The sequence below is a fragment of the Dendrobates tinctorius genome, unplaced genomic scaffold, assembly GCF_039654945.1.
Source record: "Dendrobates tinctorius isolate UK_male_01 unplaced genomic scaffold, ASM3965494v1 ptg000063l, whole genome shotgun sequence".
Taxonomy (NCBI): domain Eukaryota; kingdom Metazoa; phylum Chordata; class Amphibia; order Anura; family Dendrobatidae; genus Dendrobates; species Dendrobates tinctorius.
The window spans coordinates 22,364,138-22,386,294 of NW_027361731.1; the positions used below are offsets into that span (position 1 = coordinate 22,364,138).

At 44.5% G+C, this 22,157-nt stretch overlaps 1 protein-coding gene and 1 pseudogene across 1 annotated transcript; both read left to right on the forward strand.

The window, feature by feature from the left end:
• The first annotated feature begins 279 nt into the window (after window positions 1–279).
• The window catches only part of LOC141094359 (uncharacterized), a 108,667-nt pseudogene continuing 86,789 nt past the window's right edge, over window positions 280–22,157 (forward strand).
• LOC141093944 (uncharacterized) lies at window positions 19,715–20,845 on the forward strand (the record flags this gene model as incomplete). The annotated part of the gene is made up of 1 exon (XM_073579623.1): window positions 19,715–20,845. A coding segment is annotated over one exon (744 nt), but the record flags the coding sequence as incomplete, so codon positions are not given.

The window sequence follows — 22,157 nt, forward strand, 5'->3', positions numbered from 1 at the left end:
TCCATTATTCTCTATGTGGAGTGCGGCTCTGCGGGTGGAGGTCGGTGCCGGAGGCTCCATTATTCTCTATGTGGAGTGCGGCTCTGCGGGTGGAGGTCGGTGCCGGAGGCTCCATTATTCTCTATGTGGAGTGTGGCTCTGCGGGTGGAGGTCGGTGCCGGAGGCGCCAATATTCTCTATGTGGAGTGCGGCTCTGCCGGTGGAGGTCGGTGCCGGAGGCTCCATTATTCTCTATGTGGAGTGTGGCTCTGCGGGTGGAGGTCGGTGCCGGAGGCTCCATTATTCTCTATGTGGAGTGCGGCTCTGCGGGTGGAGGTCGGTGCTGGAGGCTCCATTATTCTCTATGTGAAGTGCGGCTCTGCGGGTGGAGGTCAGTGCTGGAGGCTCCATTATTCTCTATGTGGAGTGTGGCTCTGCGGGTGGTCGGTGCTGGAGGCTCCATTCTCTATATGGAGTGCGGCTCTGCGGGTGGAGGTCGGTGCTGGAGGCTCCATTATTCTCTATGTGAAGTGCAGCTCTGCGGGTGGAGGTCGGTGCCGGAGGCTCCATTATTCTCTATGTGGAGGTCGGTGCCGGAGGCTCCATTATTCTATATGTGGAGTGCGGCTCTGCCGGTGGAGATCGGTGCTGGAGGCTCCATTATTCTCTATGTGGAGTGCGGGTGGAGGTCGGTGATGGAGGCTCCATTATTCTCTATTTGGAGTGCGGCTCTGCAGGTGGAGGCCGGTGATGGAGCCTGCATTATTCTCTATTTGGAGTGCGGCTCTGCGGGTGGAGGTTGGTGCTGGAGGCTCCATTATTCTCTAAGTGGAGTGTGGCTCTGCGGGTGGAGGGGGGCCTCAGGCAGCACACGGGGTGCAGAGACAGTGAATGGGTTTCCAGGCAGATCACGGGGGCCCCAGGCAGAACACCGGGGCTCCAGGCAGCACACAGGGGCCCAATTAGTGCACAAGGGGCAGAGACATCGAACGGGGTATGGTTTGACCTTGGCCATAATATACCCAGATTATATTCTGGCCCAGAGGGGTATAAGTGGCCTAGGCCACTTTAATCCCCCACCCAGAATATACCCGGGGTTAATCTGGCCTGTTAAAACTCACTGCTCTAAAATGTGGCCTAGTGTTCCCCTCCACCCACCGTCCGCCCCCATCAACAGTATCTGCTGCTTCTTCCACCTCCTTCACTGTGGTAAATGTTCTCACACGTCTCAGGCCTCAGAACCTCCACTTGTTTACCCACTACGGTTGCGGTGAGTGACAGCCCATCAGCTGTTACGGAAGTGGACATGCCTGCTGTTCTTGACAGATCTCAGTGACCAAACGCATCACATCTTTCTCAATACATCATAACATCTCTGTCTGCACCTCATTCACAGTCCGGGAGTTTCTTGTGTTCTCCATACTCCACCCTCTCTGCACTGGAGGAAGCCCTTGGTCCCGCAGTTGTGGTCACGTAAAAAATGGTTTCCTCCTACACAAGGCAAAGCTAACAGCTTGAACTTCACCATCTCCAATCCGTTTGCAATGGAAATGCTGCTTTGCCGCCTGGTGTATGCAGTCCTTTTCCGAAACCTGATGGCCATCGCAGTCACACAGTACAAGTTGCTCTGTTGCCATTACTTATATAAAAAAGCTTTGCCTGCACTACGACACCATGTCACAGACAACATCAGCCGTTCCTTGAAAAATATCAATGTCTGCCAGTCTGCATTTCACTACTGACTCCTGGGTGGCTGTGGGGACAGGCGTGGAAGGGGCTGCTCTGTAAGTCTTGGAATCCCCAAGGCTTGCCGTGCGTTTTGGGATGGAGAAGTAAACCACTACACAGCAGAGGATGGAAAACTAAACTACTAGACAACAGGGTTGGAAAACACCTAGAGCTGGATAACTAAACCACTACAGACCAGGGGATGGAGAAATAAACCACTAGACGCCAATTTGTCAATAGACACCAATTCTTGGCATAACCAAGGCTTGTGGGACAAACCTCTGTATCTAATACTTCCTCCACTGCTCTTGCCTCCTCCTCCTCTTGTAGGACCTCCACCTGCACCTTCAACCTCTCTCTTAATGAGACACGCATTCCAACATTGAAGAGAGAATTCCCCTTCCTCCGTACTGCGCAGCCAGGTCTCGCCAGAAACGGGCAGTGTTTATTTTAATATGTCTTGGAAATCGCAGTTGTGGCGCCCCTGAGGCTCAGTCGCCACAGATGTACTGCACCTCCTCCTGAGGTGTGGTGCCCCACCATACAGGTAAGGTGGAGACTCCCGACCACACTCTAACATCTGCACCCCACACCACAAAGTAGTGTAGCAAAGCACCTTCGGCGGCTCCCTGCTTGGAGTACAGCAAAGCGCCCATTGGTGGCTCCCTGCTTGGAACACGAAACGTGCTGGGAGGTGGGTGGAGCTTAGTTTATATTAAGAGAGCTGGAAGAGTTTAGGATTTGGTCATTCAGTCATGCAGTGATTCGGTGATCCAGTCATTCAGTGAGTGAGGATGCAGAAGGACAGAGTGTGAGACAGAGAAGATCCCTGCGAGTGGGATGGATGAAGGAAGTGCGGCTGCAGGCCACAGTGACCTGGGTCTGCTGGCACAAAAAAGAGACATAGAAAGAAAACCTGATTTTCCATAGAAAGAAAGGATTAGTACGGAACGTGAGGAGTAACAGAGGACGTGGGTTAGAAGGTTGTATGGATAGTAATGGTCCTGCAGCAGACACCGGAGGAATAGAAGTTAACAATGCTTTATTCCCACATCAGACTTGGGGGCACAACAGCATCAGAGAAGTGAGCCGGGACTAGGTAGCAAGGAGTCCCCAAAGCAGGCTACAGCTGTCTGCCGTACAAGGAGAGTTCATAAGAACATTGGACAGGAGGAACCCCAGTGTAATTCAGTACTGAGAGTACTTCATTTATAGGCGCTATAAGAGGAGACATTCAGAAAAGGCACATGTTGGCGGAGTGTTGGAAAGGAGTATTCCATCTGGCCTGGAGGTTGACTGAGTCCCTGACCCGGAGGACACGGCACGGAGGCAGGCACTTATGTGTACAACGGACTGTGAGTAAAGCTTTGGAACTACATGCCCTGGTGTCCTCCACTTATTTCTGCGCCAACACACCTCGCACCTCAACATCTCGCTGCCTGACACTTCCTCACCTACCCCTCCCCTTGGCCTCTACATCTACACTGCCCTGGGACTACAGCTTCACCTGTGGGGAGCTTTAACATCTTTGCTGCACCATACCATCAGTCCCAGAGGATCTGCATGCGGCGTCGGCTTAACACCTCCCTTGCTGACCACCACAGGTGGCGTCATGAACTATTCAACTACATTCCACCATTCAACCTCCCTTTCACTTGGGCGCCCAGGGCCACGGACCGGGTCACCGCCGCTGTGACACCTTCCCCTCTGAGTTATCGGCCCGGTACCGAGTACCCCACAGCCCTGGGAGGGCGACCCACAGTCACACAGGTAAAGAATTGTGGACAGCTATCTAGGCCGAGTATGAACAATGGCATTCTCCACACAAACTGGATGCAGGGAATGGGCTGTGCGATAATGGTGCACATGCCTTGCAGGGCTCACATCCTCATGCTTACATAGTGAGCACAGATGAAGGACCTTTGCACCCTTCTGCACAGTTTTGAAGTGGCTATTAAGATGGTTTTCGCTGACTATGCCATCATCAGCATCACTATTCCGGTCATCTACATGCTGAAGCACACTTTAAATAGTCTGCGGGAGGTTCTGGTGGTCCCAAAGGAAGATGTGGAAGTGATATCAATATCTCAAATTTCCAGACTGTTGTCGCACAAGTGGCTGCCATGGGAGGGTGGATTACAGCGATCGAGGGGTGGATCATGGTACCTGATAAACTGTTAGTGAAGGTACAGGAGCCGAGGAACAAATAAAGGAAGAAGAGGTGATGGGCATGCAACAGTCAGGAGAAGAGAATAATGATCCCCTCTCTGTTATCTGTGGTTGGCGGGAGAGTATATAGGAAGCAAGCCTGTGTGTCACCCTGTCACCATTACACCATGTACTCGGACCTCATGGAAGCGCCCCACATATGAGCGTATTGTTGCTGCTCTATCTACAACATGATGCCCATATTTTTCGGATTAGAAATAGTGTTGACTACTGGGTTGCCACGCTGTTCGATACAAGAGTACATTTTGCCAGATGTTTTCCCCCTGTAATTGGATGCGCATATGCTGCTGGAGTATTGAAACATGCATGTACACAAAATTAAGAGTGCTTTTCCCCAAGACAGCCGTCATGCACAATTAGAGCGTCAGAATTACAGAGTTCCAACCCTGGGAACATGCAAGAACATTAGCATCAGCAGTGTAAGTGGCATAAGCAATTTCTATCAGGGAAAATTTGGACCCTTTTGCATTTTGGTCTTCATTAATGGATGCGTGGCCTACCTTTCATGAAGATGAGCAAGTCATGGATCTCCAATGACTTTTGCAACCCATTCGCAGACTGGGTAATGGTGTAGTTTTCAGTAGGCTGCGTTGTTTTCTAGACATTCTAAACATTTCTAGAATTCGACCTTTTCTTACTTTTGACTCTGCAAAAACTCTTACTGTTTCTCTTATTCATTCTCGTCTCGACTATTGTAAGTCTCTTCTAATCTGTCTCCCTCTTACCAAACTCTCCCCTCTCCAATCTGTCTTGAATGCTGCAGCCAGGATCATATTCCTCACCAATCGTTACACCGATGCCTCTACCTTGTGCCAGTCATTACACTGGCTACCCATCCACTCCAGAATTCAGTATAAACTTATTACCCTCACCCACAAAGCCCTCCATGGCTCAGCACCACCCTACATCTCCTCCCTTGTTTCAGTATACCACCCTACCCGCGCCCTCCGTTCTGCTGATGACCTGAGGTTAGTATCCTCAATAGTCAGAACCTCCCACTCCCGTCTCCAAGACTTTACACGTGCCGCGCCAATTCTTTGGAATGCACTTCCCAGGTCAATACGATTAGTCCCCAATCCCCACAATTTTAAGCGTGCCCTGAAAACGCATTTATTCAGACTGGCCTATCGCCTCAACACATTAACCTAATCTATCCCTGTGTGGCACAGCCAAAAGTTTTACCATAACCAGATTTCCCGCATCATGTTCCCACATGCTTTATGCATCCATTAGCCCTCTGTGTCTGTACTGTCAAACACTTAACATTATGGCTGGTCCTTACAATCAGGGCAACTGTTACCACCCACCTTTCGTGTCTACCTCTTTCCTCATAGACTGTAAGCTTGCGAGCAGGGCCCTCATTTCTCTTGGCATCTGTTATGATCTATGTGATTATTGTTATGCTGTAATGTCTATTGTCTGTGCAAGTCCCCTCTGAAATGTAAAGTGCTGCGGAATATGTCGGCGCTATAAAAATAAAATTTATTATTGTTTTTGCATTATTGTAGTATGTGACACCTTTGTCGTGGATCTGTGCCTGCTGTTGCTAATGTTGCTAACAGTTTTTGGAAATATGGAGATTCTTAAGTTGTGTCTTCATCTGGTGGCTTGCCTGTAGTGGAAAGTGTGTCAGAGCCTCATTAAACAATTTCTACTCTGGGGGAAATTGATGACCCTTGAGTGGTGTCTGCCCCTAATTTTTGGAAATGTTGGGTCTTCCACATGTTTGTTGCCTGAATTTGGCAGGGCTCTCAGAGCATCAGGCCTACACCTGTCACTCATCCACCTGTTAATGATCAATGTTTAGGCTAGAAATGCTGGTCCAAGCCCTGCCACAGACCCTGCCCCATTCACCCATGCATTCAATTATACGATTGGTACTCTGGGTGGGTTGGGCGGTTGGAGAGTTAAGGTTTTGGGACAAACTAGGGTTATTCTGGTGCCAACTCTGAGCCCTCTACTGTGTGTCATGTTAAGGTGGAGTAAGAGGAGGAGAGGACACTTATTGCAACGCTTACCATCTACTGGAGCACATGCTGTTTCTGGCCCTCATTTACAAGGTGTACCACTGTGTGGCTGCAAAAGAATGAGAGTTGAGTATTCTGTCCAGTAACACAAGTTGTCAGTTGTGTATGGAAAGGACAATGTTTGTTCAGTAGATTCTTCATCAGCTGATCTTCCTTCCATTTAGGATCCTGGCAGATACAATCAGTATAATTATCTTTTAGAAGATTTACTTTAAATTTTAACGAATGGCTACGGACAAGATGGCGGAGAGAATATTACACCTCACCCTAGAGATCCTCTTCCAGCTTACTGGAGAGGTGAGAGATTCTGATGACGTCACATTAGATCATTCGTATCTATGGGAATAACAGATGGACAGAACTGGAGAGGTGAGGACTCTGGAAATGTCTGTAGTGAGATTTATTAATGTCTCTCCATAACCAGGATTACACAGTAGTGAAGAAGACCTCTAGTGAGCGCTGTCAGGAGCCTGTGTCTGAGGGATGGGGAAGAACCCTGAGCCGAATCACGGGGCCTACACCTCACCCCCTGATACATGAGGACATCAATGACAAGAAGATCCTAGAACTCACCTATAAGATGATTGAGCTGCTGACTGGAGAGGTGACACTGCTGGGAATGCTGGGACATTATTCAGTAACACTATGAAGGGATCGGGGGGATGACGGTATCATTGTATGTGTCAGGTTCCTATACGGTGTCAGGATGTCTCCGTCTATTTCTCCATGGAGGAGTGGGAGTATTTAGAAGGACACAAAGATCTGTACAAGGACGTCATGATGGAGGTTCCCCAGCCCCTCACATCACCAGGTAATAGACAGGACTAAATTCACACGGCCTATAATTATCTGTATGTAAAGAAAGAATTCAGTCCCTGTATGTGTTTCCTCCAGATCTATCCAGTAAGAGGACAACACCAGAGAGATGTCCCTGTCCTCTTCTTCCACAGGACTGTAACCAAGAAGATCCCAATGCTCCTCAGGATCATCAGGTAGATGGAGAGAAGGTGTCATGAGATCTCCCCTATGATGTGTAGACGGCTGTGAAGGTCTTGTGCTCAGTCTTGTTTTATCCACCAGTATTATATGTTTTACACTTGTGTAATGAGAGCGGTGGAGATGGCAGGATTAGAGCTGATCATAGATGGGACTTCTCCATCTGTCTGTGACTTTTACAATATTTGTTTCAGGGTGAAGATCTGACCCATATTAATACTACAGAGACATATGTGAAGGGTGATGGGCGGTGTAAAGAGGAGATTCCTACATATGACTACCCAGGTGAGTAGTGACCACTAAATGCAGAGAAGTCACAGATTCTGCTGTAATTACACACGTGGTCAAAACTGTTGGTTCCCCTCGTTTAATGAAGAAAAAAAAAAAAAACCGCAATGGTCACAGAAATACCTTGAATCTGACAAAAGTAATAATTGAAAAATCTATGAAAATTAACAAATGAAAGTCAGACATTGCTTTTCAACCATGTTTCCACAGAATTTAAAGAAAAATAAAATGTTCCTGGTATATTCTCCCCCATCCTGGTATATGCTCCCCCATCCTGCATGTGCCGCTGTTGTTCTATACAAACAAACAAACAAGCAAAAAAAGCAATAAACAAAACTTTCCCCTGCTGCCCGTTGTCTGCATTAAATATTTAAATAAAATGGCGTCAAAGTCAGCGCATGGTCATACCGTGCTATCCTGCGCCATTTTGTTTATGACACTGTGTGTGAATTTGTCTTCAATAAAATAGTGCCAGAGGATCGCGCCATGTACAGGGGCTGACTCCGGCCCAATACTCCTCTACCAGCCTCACCGGAGCTCACAGTAAGTCCTCACGTATTTTGTCAGAGCCTATAGCAATCTCCAGCACCCCACTCCTCCATTCTCGTCGTCGTCCCTATCGCCTCTAATATCGTTGGATGCGTCCTTCTGACTATGGCCACACTGTACAAGCTCAGTCTATACCTGCTTGGGACAGAAGGATACATCCAACACTACATTATAGATACAGTCATGACCGAAAGCAAATTTTGGCTAAGTGCCAACAATTTTGTCTGGCCCAGAGATATGTGTCTGTGTTTCATACTTGTGGCAACCATGTGCCGCACCAGTATCACACGTACCGGCGCCTGTGAATCAGCAGTACTGTTTGCGCTGATCCCCGGTGCTGGGTGTTGAAGACGGCTCACATCATTGTCCTCTGCTCTGCCTGCAATCAGCGGGGGCAGGGGACAATGTCGAGAGTTGTATTCAGAGTCCGCTGTCTACATAGAGTAAAATTAAGAATAAAATAAAAATCACATTATAGTCACATTAAGGGCTCATACTCATCTGCGAGGAAAATGGACGAGTGCAATCCGATAAAATCAGACCGCACTCTGATCAGTGTTATTCTATGAGCATTCTGCAACTGTCCTTGTATCTCTGACGAGACTCGCCAATGCAAATAAATGGCTGCGAGAAAAAATCAAACGGCACTTGGACCATACGGGTGGTGTCTGAATTTTACACACCCATGTCCTTTGAAAAAGCCGACAATTCATCTGCCGCATACAGTAAAATCACAGCATGACCCAACAGAATAGATACAGTATATATGCAGATGTCAGTCACACATAGAATTAGTACAGTGTGTGCAGCTTACTCGACATGTATTTTATTACTTACTAATTTATTTTCTGAAAAAAAATGGAGTGGGGTCCACCGACAATTAATTAACCAGCAGAGAGAAAGCAGACAGCTGGGGGCAGATGTTTATATCCTGGGAAAGGGGTAATACACATGGAACTTCCCAGGATACTAATGTCAGTTCATATCTGTATACTTAGCCTTTCCTGGTTATTAAAATGGGAGTCCCCTCAAAAATGACTTAAAGTCCCCCAATAATTAATAACTAGCAAAGGCTTGGCAGACAGCTGCGGGCAATGTCTCCTGTAACAGAATTAATATAATAAACAACAAAATTCCTCACCTGTCCGCAGAGAAGATAATAATCCACTTGTACCATGAAGGGTTTATCTGTGCTACATCTACATGGCAGGTTGCCATCCAGCAGAGACACTGAACTGTGTGTGCTTGCTCAACTCAGTGTTTCTCAGTGAACTCTCTTCACCTCACTGATGTTACCACAAGCCTGAGAACTTTCTCACGCTCGTGGTGACGTCAGTGAAGTGAAAGGAGCTCACTGTAAGACACTGAGCTGAGCAAGCACATGCAGCTCAGTTTCTCTGCTGGATGGCATGCTGTACGGTCGCATCCTGCAACAATGCAGTCTGGATGTAGCAGAGGAAGATGCCACGTGGCATAAATTGATTATTATGTTAGTGGACAGGTGAGGAATACGGTTGTTTATTTTAATTCTGTTACAGGGGACACTGGCTTCAGTGGACTGGGCAATGAGGTGAGTATGGTTTAATTTTGGTTTGTTAAAGGAGTCTGTGTCATTCTTTCAATTAAAGGATTTAATTCTTGGTCTGTTTTTACAAATACAAAGGCATTTTTTATATACAATTTGACTATGGGATTAGTAATGGGGACATCTCTCCATTACAATCAATCAATCAAATTTATTATCGCCAAGTACATATTACATATATACAAGGAATTCTTTGTGGCAAAGAGGCAACATAATATATAACAACAGATACAACAAGTAATATCTAACAAGACAGATACAGTATATATAACAACCAATAGTCCCAAAAAGTAAACAGGGCACTTCAACCATATATATCCAACCAGTCCCTCATAACCAAATGAAGGGCAAAGAAGAGATCCCACAATAAACTTCAATTAAAAAGTATATATTTTTATTAACAAAATTCTAAAAACAATGTGAATAAGCAGCAAGATAGCCATGATAGAGAACACCTAATTGAAAAATAATAAAAAATGGGCTATAACATTATGCAGGGTATAGCACAGATCCCAACACATGAATAAAGGGATATTTAATGTAAATCCATTGTAATAAACAATAAACAGTGAGGAATTCCAAGTGGAGAATAATCCCCTAATACAATAGTTAGACCACCCTTATTAAATCCATGCTGCATAAGTAAAGTACACCATACACATACTATGAAACAACCCTAACAATGGTAATTAGCCACAAGAAGAGATGAACCGTTACCAGAGCTCCATTATTAAGGACCATGAATCAGTCCATAAATAAACCCAAATAGGAAAGATAAAGGAGCCAAAATAATATCTACCTGTGGCACAGAATCAAAAGGTGTCTCCAAGGTGTGGGGACACATTTTGATTCTGTGCCACAGGTAGATATTATTTTGGCTCCTTTATCTTTCCTATTTGGGTTTATTTATGGACTGATTCATGGTCCTTAATAATGGAGCTCTGGTAACGGTTCATCTCTTCTTGTGGCTAATTACCATTGTTAGGGTTGTTTCATAGTATGTGTATGGTGTACTTTACTTATGCAGCATGGATTTAATAAGGGTGGTCTAACTATTGTATTAGGGGATTATTCTCCACTTGGAATTCCTCACTGTTTATTGTTTATTACAATGGATTTACATTAAATATCCCTTTATTCATGTGTTGGGATCTGTGCTATACCCTGCATAATGTTATAGCCCATTTTTTATTATTTTTCAATTAGGTGTTCTCTATCATGGCTATCTTGCTGCTTATTCACATTGTTTTTAGAATTTTGTTAATAAAAATATATACTTTTTAATTGAAGTTTATTGTGGGATCTCTTCTTTGGCATTAATTTGGTTATGAGGGACTGGTTGGATAGATACAGTATATAGTCTACACATGACGATTTAATTGTTGAACAGAGAGTGGATAGAAGCTGTTCATATGGCGGTTGGTGCTGCATTTGGGGACTCTGAAGCGACGTCCTGAAGGGAGTAGTTGGAATGAGGAGTGTCCCGGGTGAGAGGGATCGGATTAAATTTTCAATGCGTGGGATCGAATACTCTTATCATAAAGATCCTGGATTTTAGGCAGGGGGGAACCTATAATTCTCTCTGCTGTTCTGAAAGTCCTTTGTAAGCGGAGTTTGTCATGCGCAGTGGCTCCCCCATACCAGACTATCAGAGAGGAACAAATCACAGATCTGATGACAGCATTAAAGAATAAGATCAGCAGATTCTTAGACAAACCATATCTTTTCAGCTGACGCAGGAAGAACTTCCTCTGTTGTGCTTTTCTTATAACAGCATCCACGTTTTTCCCCCATTTAAGATCATGAGAGATGATAACACCAAGGAATTTGGTCTCTGTGACCCTAAGAACCACTTCGTCATGGATGTAGATTGGAAGTATCTCATGTTGATCTTTCCTAAAATCCACAACCATCTCAGCAGTTTTTTTAGTGTTGAGTACAAGATTATTGGCTTTACACCAGTCACATATTCTTTTCACCTCACTCCGATACAAGTCTTCAGCATTTCCCCTGATGAGACCAATCAGTGTCATATCATCGGCAAATTTCAAGATTTTTACTGAGTCTGCTGAAGAGATGCAATTATTCGTATAGAGAGAAAACAGTAACGGGGACAAAACAAACCCCTGAGGTGCCCCGATGTTTGTGACCAAGGTGTCCGAAGTGAATGGTCCAACTTTTACACTCTGTATCCTGGCTGTCAGGAAGTTATAAATCCACAAGCATAAGTTGAGAGGGACTCCAAGAGCTACCATTTTCTTATGAAGTAAATTCGGATCAATGGTATTGAACGCTGAGCTAAAGTCCATGAAAATAATCCGGACATATGAGTGCAGTTCATCTCTATGATCCTAAATGTACTTCAGTGCCAGATTGACAGTGTCGTTTGCCGAACGATTCTCCTTATAGGCAAACTGAAGCGGGTCCCATAGCTTCTGCGTGAATTTTATCAGGTGGGACATCATAATTCTTTCGAAGACTTTCATAGCTACAGATGTGAGTGCTACTGGTCTATAGTCGTTCAACTCAGAGGATCCCACTTTCTTGGGGACAGGGATAATTGTGGAATTTTTCCAACACTGAGGTACAATGCACTCTTTCAGTGACACATTGTATATATTTGTCAGTATAGGGGCAAGCTGGGTAGCACATACTTTCAGACACATTGGAGATACACCATCAGGGCCAGGTGCCTTTTTGACCTTAAGTCCCTTCAGGATGCGTATCACCTCTGCCTCGGAGATCACTACTTGGGTGTTGCACAATGAATGATCTTTATATGAACAGACTGAGGAGCTTAGAGATGAATAGCCACTGTGTGTAGAGCTTGCCTCAAATCTGCAGTAGAATTCATTTAACTCTGCTGACAGACTTCTGCTGGGGTTCACTATAGTGGGGTGGCTTTTATAATTGGTGACCTCTCTTAATCCTCTCCATGCATATCTAGTATCTGTGTGTATATACTAACCTCTGGGCTTGATGTCACCTGACAATGCAAAGGTCTCATCGACCCCCCCCCCCCCCCCCACAACCATCAACCCACTTGCCTCCACACCAGGGCAAGTGAGAAGAGCCAGATTAAGTACCAGATTTGGCGCATCCTGTGGATGAGTATTTTCTGGGGTGGCTGAGAGCTGATGTTTTTAATCCAGGATGGGGCCAATAGACATGGCCCCTTCCCAGGCTAATAATATCAGCCCACAGCTGTCTGCCTAGCCTTTGCTGGTTACCAGTTACAGGGCGTCCATACGTCATTTTTTGGGGTGGTCCCCATTATAATAACCAGTAAAGGTTAAGTCTTCAACCGAGAGCTGATATTTATAGCCTGGGAAGCTTCTTGGGCATTACCCCTTTCCCAGGCTATAAACATCAGCCCCAAGCCATCTTCTTTACCTCTGCGGGTTATGAAAATTAAACCCATGCAATTAGTACACACTGTACTAATTATGTGTGACTGACCTCTAAATATATATCTGTTCTATTCTGTCGCATCACACTGTGAATCTACTGTACGTGGTAGATGAACTACCAGCTTTACATCAAATACAGTGGGGGAAAAAGGATTTGGTTGAAAGAATGGAATTGCCAATGCTGTAATCCCATCTGTGCGACATTTGCTCATAATAATCTTTATATAGCGCCAACATATTCCACAGCACTTTACAATTCAACAGTTCATATACAACAGTCATAACAAAGTTAGCGATAATACAATAATTAATGCAAAGATATTGACGACCCTGCCCATAAGAGCTTACAATCTACAGTGTGGTGGGAGTGACACAAAGTACAGGGGCTTATTTACAATGATGGTTCAATCATCTTGAGGAATTGGGGGGTGGATAAAGGTCACCAGCCAATATTTGTAGTTCTTTTGGGTGCGATGGAGTTTGATGCAGGGTTATGAGGCAACCACTCCTGCTGAAGAGCAGAGGAAAATGACTCCCTGCAGCGAGAGCAGGCCTATGAACTGTGATGACCTCAGTGAGATCATTGCAGTTCAGCTTGAGAAATCCCGGTGCAATGAGTCATTCTACCTAGCTTTTTAACGTGAGTGGTCGCCTCAGGTCACCGCTGATGCTGATAAGCAAATATCGCACAGATGGATTCCGGCGTGGGACACTTTGGATTCTTTCAATTTTGGACAGGTGAGGGATATTGTTGTTTTTTTTCAAATTCGTTTATTAAACCATAAACAGGGTATACAACATACATACTTGTACATAATGTTAAGCATAGTACAAAATATACATATGTTCCACATGACATTAAAATGTAAGGCAAAATGGGCATACCAGTTGTATACAAGATAAAACAAAACATAATGTCAATTAAATCACATTGGCCTTATGTTATTACTGAAGTGATGAGATCTATCTAACTTCTAAACCATACCTACATCTACAAAAAAACAAAAGCTATTCCGCAGCCTACTTCCACACAATTAACTATTTATTATGTGACATCTCCACTCTACAAAGTAAGGTGAGAGGAGTCCCACCTCTCCCAAATCTTCTCAAATTTACCCGGGCATCCTCTGTTTTGATATTACGTGCGTACATATGGGATAATCGAATTCACTAAATTGATCCAGGTCCCGAGAGAGGGAGATGAGCCTCCCATCCACCGTAATGCCAGTACCTTTCGTGCCATAAATAGCGTTTCCCGTAAGAAAATCCCAACATATTGACCCCATGTCTCCTCATCCCATACTCCAAACAGACAGACCACTGGCTCAAGGGGAGTGTCACGCTCGTGCCTTGGCTGAATGGCGCGAGCCGGGGGGTTGTGGCCCCACTGTGCCACAAACCAGACTACCCTGGAAGGGGCGTAACTACGGCAGCTTCCTTGGTCTTCACTGGAGCCTCTGATGGTGAGGTCAGGCTTGTGCGGCAGGTAGCTGCCCGGTGCCACTCCAGGGTTGTGGCTGCTGATCCCACTCGGGAACAGGACACCTTGACAGAGGCTATAGACAGGCAGGCAGGTGGACATGACAGGCACGGCTTGGAGACACAGGATAGGCGGGCACGGCTTGGAGACACAGGATAGGCGGGCACGGCTTGGAGACACAGGACAGGCGGGCACGGCTTGGAGACACAGGACAGGCGGGCACGGCTTGGAGACACAGGACAGGCGGGCACGGCTTGGAGACACAGGACAGATTGACGTGGTATGAGAAGGAGCAGGTAGGGACTTGTTCACACAGCAGGTGTAGGCAGGAGGGAGTGGTGTATGCTGGAACAGGATCTGGACCTGTTCACACAGGAGGTACAGGTATGGATCTAGGCAAGAAGGAATGGAATATGAAGGAACAGGTTTGGGCCTGTTCACACAGGAGGTGTAGGCAGGAGGGAGTGGTGTATGCTGGAACAGGATCTGGACCTGTTCACACAGGAGGTACAGGTATGGATCTAGGCAAGAAGGAATGGAATATGAAGTAACAGGTTTGGGCCTGTTCACACAGGAGGTGTAGGCAGGAGGGAGTGGTGTATGCTGGAACAGGATCTGGACCTGTTCACACAGGAGGTACAGGTATGGATATAGGCAGGAAGGAATGGAGTATGAAGGAACAGGTTTGGGCCTGTTCACACAGGAGGTGCGGAGCAGGCATAGCCGCAGGAGTGCGGAGCAGGCGGAGCCGCAGGAGTGCAGAGCAGGCGGAGCAGCTAGGGAGCTGTGCAGACAGAGCGGCTAGGGAGCCATGCAGACAGAGCTGCGAGCGTGCAGATGCACAGATAAAGAGGACACAAGGAAAGACACGGCAGGGAAGGAACCACAAACAAGGAGACTGACAGACAGAGGTAAGACTGAGTTCAGACAGAGGCACAGGGACAAAGACACAAGGACCAGGATATTCAGCCTCCTGGCAGGCAGACAGGGTACAAAGCAAGACTAGAGTAATCCTCCAGAGAAGGAGACACACAGAACAGGGCCTGGCTTCCTCAGCAGCGAGATACTAACTGAGTATAGACATTGCTCAGGCAATGTTTCAGTGGGAGTGGCGAAACTAAATAGTCAAGGGCTCCAGGTGGTTGGTCAGGGACAGATTACCCAGGTGCACCCAGACTGCATAAGAACCAGAGAGTTCAGGCGCTGCCCCCCTATACGCACAGTCAGGAAACATGGAGAGCAAGCAGGAAAACAAGAGGCATAGCACATGGAGCTCAGGGCTGGCAACAGACAGATTGCATAGCATGGTTTGAAGGAGAAAGTAAGTTGGTGCGCGGGGGATGGGAGGCCATGCAGTGATGCCAGCAGGGTTGTTACAGGGAGCAGGAACTTGTACCAGAGATGTTAATAATGATGTCACCTCCTTCCAATATTGTGCAACGATAGGACAGTACCAGATCATATGGCTAAAGTCTGCATCTATTGAATGGCATCTCAAACATTCCGATAATTGGTATCGGCCCAAGAGTTGAGTTGAAGTCAAATATGATTGGCTTATAATATATAATTGTATCATCCTGTTATCAGACGGAGATACCCTGATTGGTGAATCCATGATTTCTTCCCACTCCTCTCCCCGTATATCTGGGATGAGCCTTTCCCATTTCTTCTTAACGGAGTCTATGGTGGATTCTGTCCCTACTGACAGCATGTATGTATACAGAGAGGAGATGAGACCCTTGGGACCCTGTGATTTAAGGATTCCTATCAAGGGTAAAGACGAGATAGCATTGTCTACACCTACACACCTCATGTGCGATTGAAAGGCTGACCTTAGTTGTAAATAACGGAAGAACTGGGATCTCGGAACATTGCATTTCACCTGTAAATGTTCAAAAGATATCAGAGTTCAACGATCATATAGATCACCTATCGTAAAAACATTGTATTGAGTCCAGAAGTCGGCAGATGGGTGTTCAAGTAATGCTGGAAGGTAACCATTATTCCATAGGGGCATTTCAGCTATAATTTCCTCAGATCCAATCACCCTTTTAATCTGCTTCCATAGCAGGGGTAACAGCCGAGGGACATTTATTTTCCTCATTTCCAAAAATCCAAGCGGGCAACTAGTTTGTGCGGCATGTAGCAGATGATCTTCAGAATTAGGGAGGTGACCACCGGGCATCCACTTACTTATAGCTTTGGCCTGTCCAGCCAGATAATACAGAAAGAAATCTGGTTACGCTGCCCCCCCCTTTAGGTCTCTGCAGAGTGGATTGTTTAAGTTTGGGCCTGGTTTTCCCCCATATAAAAGACGTAATCTGGGAATTCAGGTTTGCAAAAAAGGATCTGGGCACCACTACAGCACTGTGTTGGAGAGTATAGCTGAGCTTGGGGAGTAATATCATTTTAATTAAATTAATACGTCCGGCTACAGACAGTGGAAGTTTACCCCAGATCGTGAATTTGGCTTTGACCATATCCAACAGTGGATGTATGTTAAATTGCAAATCAAACATACTGCCTTGAGAAATATGGACACCCAGATATTTAAAACTGGATACAATGAGTAATGAGGAGAGAGTCTCAAGTCGTGGCATTGGGGTATGGGAAAGAGGCATCAAAGCAGACTTCTCCCAATTTATACATAGGCCAGAATATTTACTGAATTTACTTCTAGTAGTGATCACTCTTGTCAGGGTTTCCTCCACTTTGTCCATAAATATCACCATATCGTCAGCATATACGCCTATAGTGTCTGTCCGACCCGCTATTTCTATACCAGCAATATTAGGGGAAGATCTTATGCGAACTGCTAGTGCCTCAATCGCAAGAGCAAAAAGGGCCGGGGAAAGGGGACACCCCTGATGAGTTCCCCTGTGTAGTGAAAAGGGCTCAGATATGGAACTATGTACAATGAGCCGGGCCTTAGGCTTCATGTATAATATACTGACCCATTTTTGGAATCTATCACCAAATCCATATCTCTGCAAACATGCACGGAGAAAAGGCCACTCAAGAGAATCAAAGGCCTTGGCCGCATCAAGCGATGCCAATGCCCATTCATTGTCCGGCACCAGGGAGCTATATTGGACCACCGACTGGACTTGTCTAATATTGATGGAGGTACTCTTACCAGGCATAAAGCCGGTTTGGTCAGAGTGTATGAGGTCTAATATGACTGAGTTCAAAATGGTGGCCAAAATTTTCGTAAAAATCTTATAATCCACATTTACTAATGATATGGGCTGATAAGATCCACAATCTAAAGGGTCCTTCCCCTCCTTTTTAAGAACTATTATATTAGTCTCATAGAAGGATTCCGGCATGGATCCCCCCTCCCAAATCCACCGAAATACCGTCAACAAAAGGGGCGCCAAGATCTCCTGGTATTTCCTATACAATTCGACAGGAAATCCAGTCCAGGGGCTTTCCCAGAGGCCATCCATGGCATCCTCTATCTCTTCCAGAGTAAACTCAGCATCCATGAAGGCCCGTTGGGAAGAACTTAATGTGGGAAACCCTATATCTGACAGTTTATACACCCCCGGCTATCAACACCAGTCTTAGAATTGTACAAGGAACTATAATAATCATAAAAGCATTTCAGTATTTCCTTAGTTGAAGAAACCAAAGTACCATCCAAGTTGCGAATCTATAATATTGTATTAGTTGTATTGTGTTGACGTACTAAGTAAGCCAAACATTTACTTGCCTGATTCCTCAGCTCAAAATAAGATTGTCGGGCAAAAAATAGTTTACGTTTGGTTTTAGTGTCAATGTGTTGAGTATATAACCTTTGAGCAGTCAACCACTCCACCCTATTGCTGTTAGTCTGGTCAGATATGTAGGCAGCCTCCGAATCTTTCAGACGTCGCTCCATCTCATCCTCTCCCAATGTCACTCGTTCAATGTAAGAGATCGTAGAGGATAAATAACACCTCAGATATGCCTTAAGAGTGTCCCAAAATAAGTTAATATTCCGGGGTTCAGGGTGGGATGAGATGAAGCAACGTTACTGATCTATCGTTCTATCGGGCGATTTCATCAACTTCAGCCAAAAAGGGTTCAATTTCCATGTTATCCTATTGTTCAATGGTCCGTATTTAAGTTTAAGAATGACCGGACTATGGGCAGTAGGGGGATTTCAGACATGTTCAATATCATCCACCCATATTGCCAGGCTGCTGGATCCAAAAATATAATCTATGCGAGACAGGGAACGTTTAGTGGAGGAAAGGAAAGTTTCCCCTTTTTTTTTTTTTTTTTTTCTTCATTTTTGTTTCTTTACAAGGGACAATGGCTTCACTGGATTAGGTGTCAAGGTGAGTATAATGTGATTTTTTCTTTTTTCTTTTTTTTTTTTATTTTATACTTAGACTAAAATTATGTAGACAGTGGAGGCTGAATACAACTCTCAATATTGTCCCCTGCTTGGGCTGATCACAGACAGAGCAGGGTACAATGATGTGAGCTGATTTTAAAACCTGGAGCTGGGGATCAGCATGAACAGTACCGCTGATTCCCAAGTGCAGGTACGTGTCGCTGATGACACACGGATGTCATCCATGTGTCATTAGTGTGCACGTGTGCGAGACTTTTTATGGCCCGTTCTGCTGCTAACAAACAGTCATGTCAGTGTGGCTTGCCCAAAGACACACGGTCCGTGGAAACACACTGACGTATGCGCAGATCCATTCACTTTAATGGGTCTAAGTGTCTCCGGTACGTATGAAAACTTTCACCACACGTACTGGACACACTGGCGTGTAAAGGAGGCCTTAAGGGGGTACTCTCATTTCCAAGATCCTATCCCAAAATATAGTAGGTGTAATAATAGCAAATACCTCAAATTAGAAATGTGGTATAGTTTTCCTGATTCTCTGTCGCTTACCCCATGTCCAGGGCATTGCAGTAGCTTAGGTATCCATGGTTATAACCACTAGCAACTAACAGTCACTATATCGGTGGTAGTAACCATGGATACCTAAGCTAATGCAATGCTCTGCACATGGGGTGAGCAACACAGAGTCAGAAGAACTATACTACATATTTCCTAATATTATTATTACACCTACTACATATTGGGATAGTTGATCAGAGATGGGAATACCCCTTTAAGAATCTTACATGTTTTTATGGTGTATCTTTTTATCTGTTGCTATAGATTGTAATGTAATAAAGCTTATTTTTAATCCTCCCTTTATTGCTTCAAACTTTACTGCATTTGTGTATTATGTCGATTGTACTTTAGAGGTTCAGTACCATGGGATTTGTGAACAGGTGGCTCACCACTGTCTTAGGTCATAGTTTCACTATACTTTGAGTTGTATATAATTATGTATATAGAAATGATATAAAATATAAGACATTGATACTGAAAAATAATAAAATCCGTTTTATGCTTGGCAGATGACTGTGGTGTCAAACCAGATACCTATGAAAAGCATGCCATTATTCCAGCTATACCTCCAGCCCTTCAGAGCAAAAATCAGTCATCGGAGCCTTTTCAATCAGTCACCTATTTGGATTCATCACTGTTAAGCAAAATGAAAGCCGCAAAAGTGATGTTGAACGTCAAATAATTCCTATAAAGAAGAAGCCATTTTCCTGTTCAGAATGTGGGAAATATTTTAAACATAAATCTCTATTGCTTAGACATGAGAGAAGTCACACAGGAGAGAAGCCATATCCATGTTCAGAATGTGGGAAATGTTATATTCATAAATCAAGTCTTCTCAATCATCAGAGAATTCACACAGGAGAGAAGTCATATTCATGTCCTGAATGTGGGAAATGTATTACAAAGAAATCATGTCTTGTCAAACATCATAGAACTCACACAGGAGAAAAGCCATTATCATGTTTAGAATGTGGGAAATGTTTTAACGAGAAGTCAAAATTGCTTAGACATTACAGAAGTCACACAGGGGAGAAGCCATATTCATGTTCAGAATGTGGGAAATGTTTTACCCAGAGATCAGATCTTGTTAAACATCAAAGAATCCACACAGAAGAGAAGCCGTATTCATGTCCAGAATGTGGGAAATGTTTCATCCAGAAAGCAAGTATCCTTATTCATCAGCGAAGTCACACAGGAGAGAAGCCATATTCATGTCCAGAATGTGGGAAATGTTATAGTTCGAGATCAAAGCTTGCTGCACATCAGAGAACTCATACAGGGTAGAAATCATTTTTTATGTTCAGAATGTGGGAAATGTTATTCCTGGGAATATCTTCTTTCTCATCTAAAATCTCATGTAGAGTGTGAAGGAAATAAATAATAAGGGAAATCAATAAGGCAGGAGAGTTACATTTAGCTGACAAAAGGGTGAAACTGGATATACCAGTATTGTAAGAACAAAGGGGCTTTTGCTGGAGGTTTGTGTCAATCCTGGCACCTTAGCTCCTGGATTCTCAGCTTACAGGGGGGGATAGCAAATGGTCTGTACTAGAAGGAATATCTCCTATTGTCTGTGTAGGAAGAGGCAAGTATTTCAAAGGGCGCAAATTAACTAATTGTCAATTCCGAAACATTTATTTTTGTTTAAATTAAAATAAAAAGTACACTTATTTGGTATCGCCCCTTCTTGAACCACCTGACCTATAAAACTGTCCCACTGTCCCCTTCAATGAAAACCGTAAAAACAAGCAAACGAAAAAAAACAAGGCAAAAAACTATGCTTTATCATCATATTGCTGAACAAAAAGTGGAAAAATACGCGCTAAAATAAAAACAATATACATAAAAATTGTACAGCTGAAAACGTATTCTTGTCTTGCAAAAAACAAGCCGCCATACGGGTCAGTCTGGAGAAAAATAAAAAAGTTATAGCTCTCATAAAGCGATTCTTTTTAGAATAAAATAAATTTTGTGTTAAAGCACTAAAGCATAAAAGAATATAAATGAGGTATCGCTGTAATCGTACTGACCTGAAGAATAAAACTGCCTTATCAATTTTACTACATGCAAAATAGTATAAAAAAACAAATATATGAATCACTTTCCAGAATTGAAAGGCGAGCACCATCACAAAAGTCATAACCTTCAAACTGCCTTAGATATGTGTGATAGAGATGTAGCCGGCAATTAACTGCTAACCCTTAGGTGCACATTCATAGAAAAAAGCAAATCCACATTGCAAAAGTACAGAAGGAATGGCACTCACCGGGCAAAGAATTCAAGGCTTTATTATAAAAGCATATTTAACGGGAGAACGGGTGCTGCAAAGAAGTAACGACGATCGTTTCGCGCAGAGCAAGCGCTTCCACGGGTAACGTGACCTGTGGAAGCGCTTGCTCTGCGCGAAACGATCATTAAATATGCTTTTATAATAAAGCCTTGACTTCTTTGCCCGGTGAGAGCCATTCCTTCTGTACTTTTGCAATGTGGATATGAATCACTTTTTTTGTTCATTCTGCCTCCCAAAAATTGGAATATAAAGCGATCACAAAATGTCATGTGTCCAAAAATTATACCAGTAAACGTCAACTTGTCCTGCAAAAAAACAAGCCCTCACATGACCGTCAGCAAAACTGTGGAAAAATTATAGCTCTCAAAATATGGCAATGCAGTTTTTGCAATAAAAAGCGATCTTTCAGGAACACTCTACAGGATAGCTGCCAGATCATGGCTCCATCACGAAGGAAACAGATTTGACATTTAACAGGATGCCAGCTTAGGGGACCATGGCCCCAGCTGAAAGGCTAAAGATCTGCTCCATTGACCATCACTGTACCATAGATATGTTTGGGTAGTCAGGATTTGGACCCACCAATCACCAGAGCCCCATGGATACGTTTGGGAAAGCCAGAATTGGCACCAATCGGTCACTTGGCTCCATGGAGATGTTCGGAGAAGCCAGGATGTGACCCTCTGGTCACCT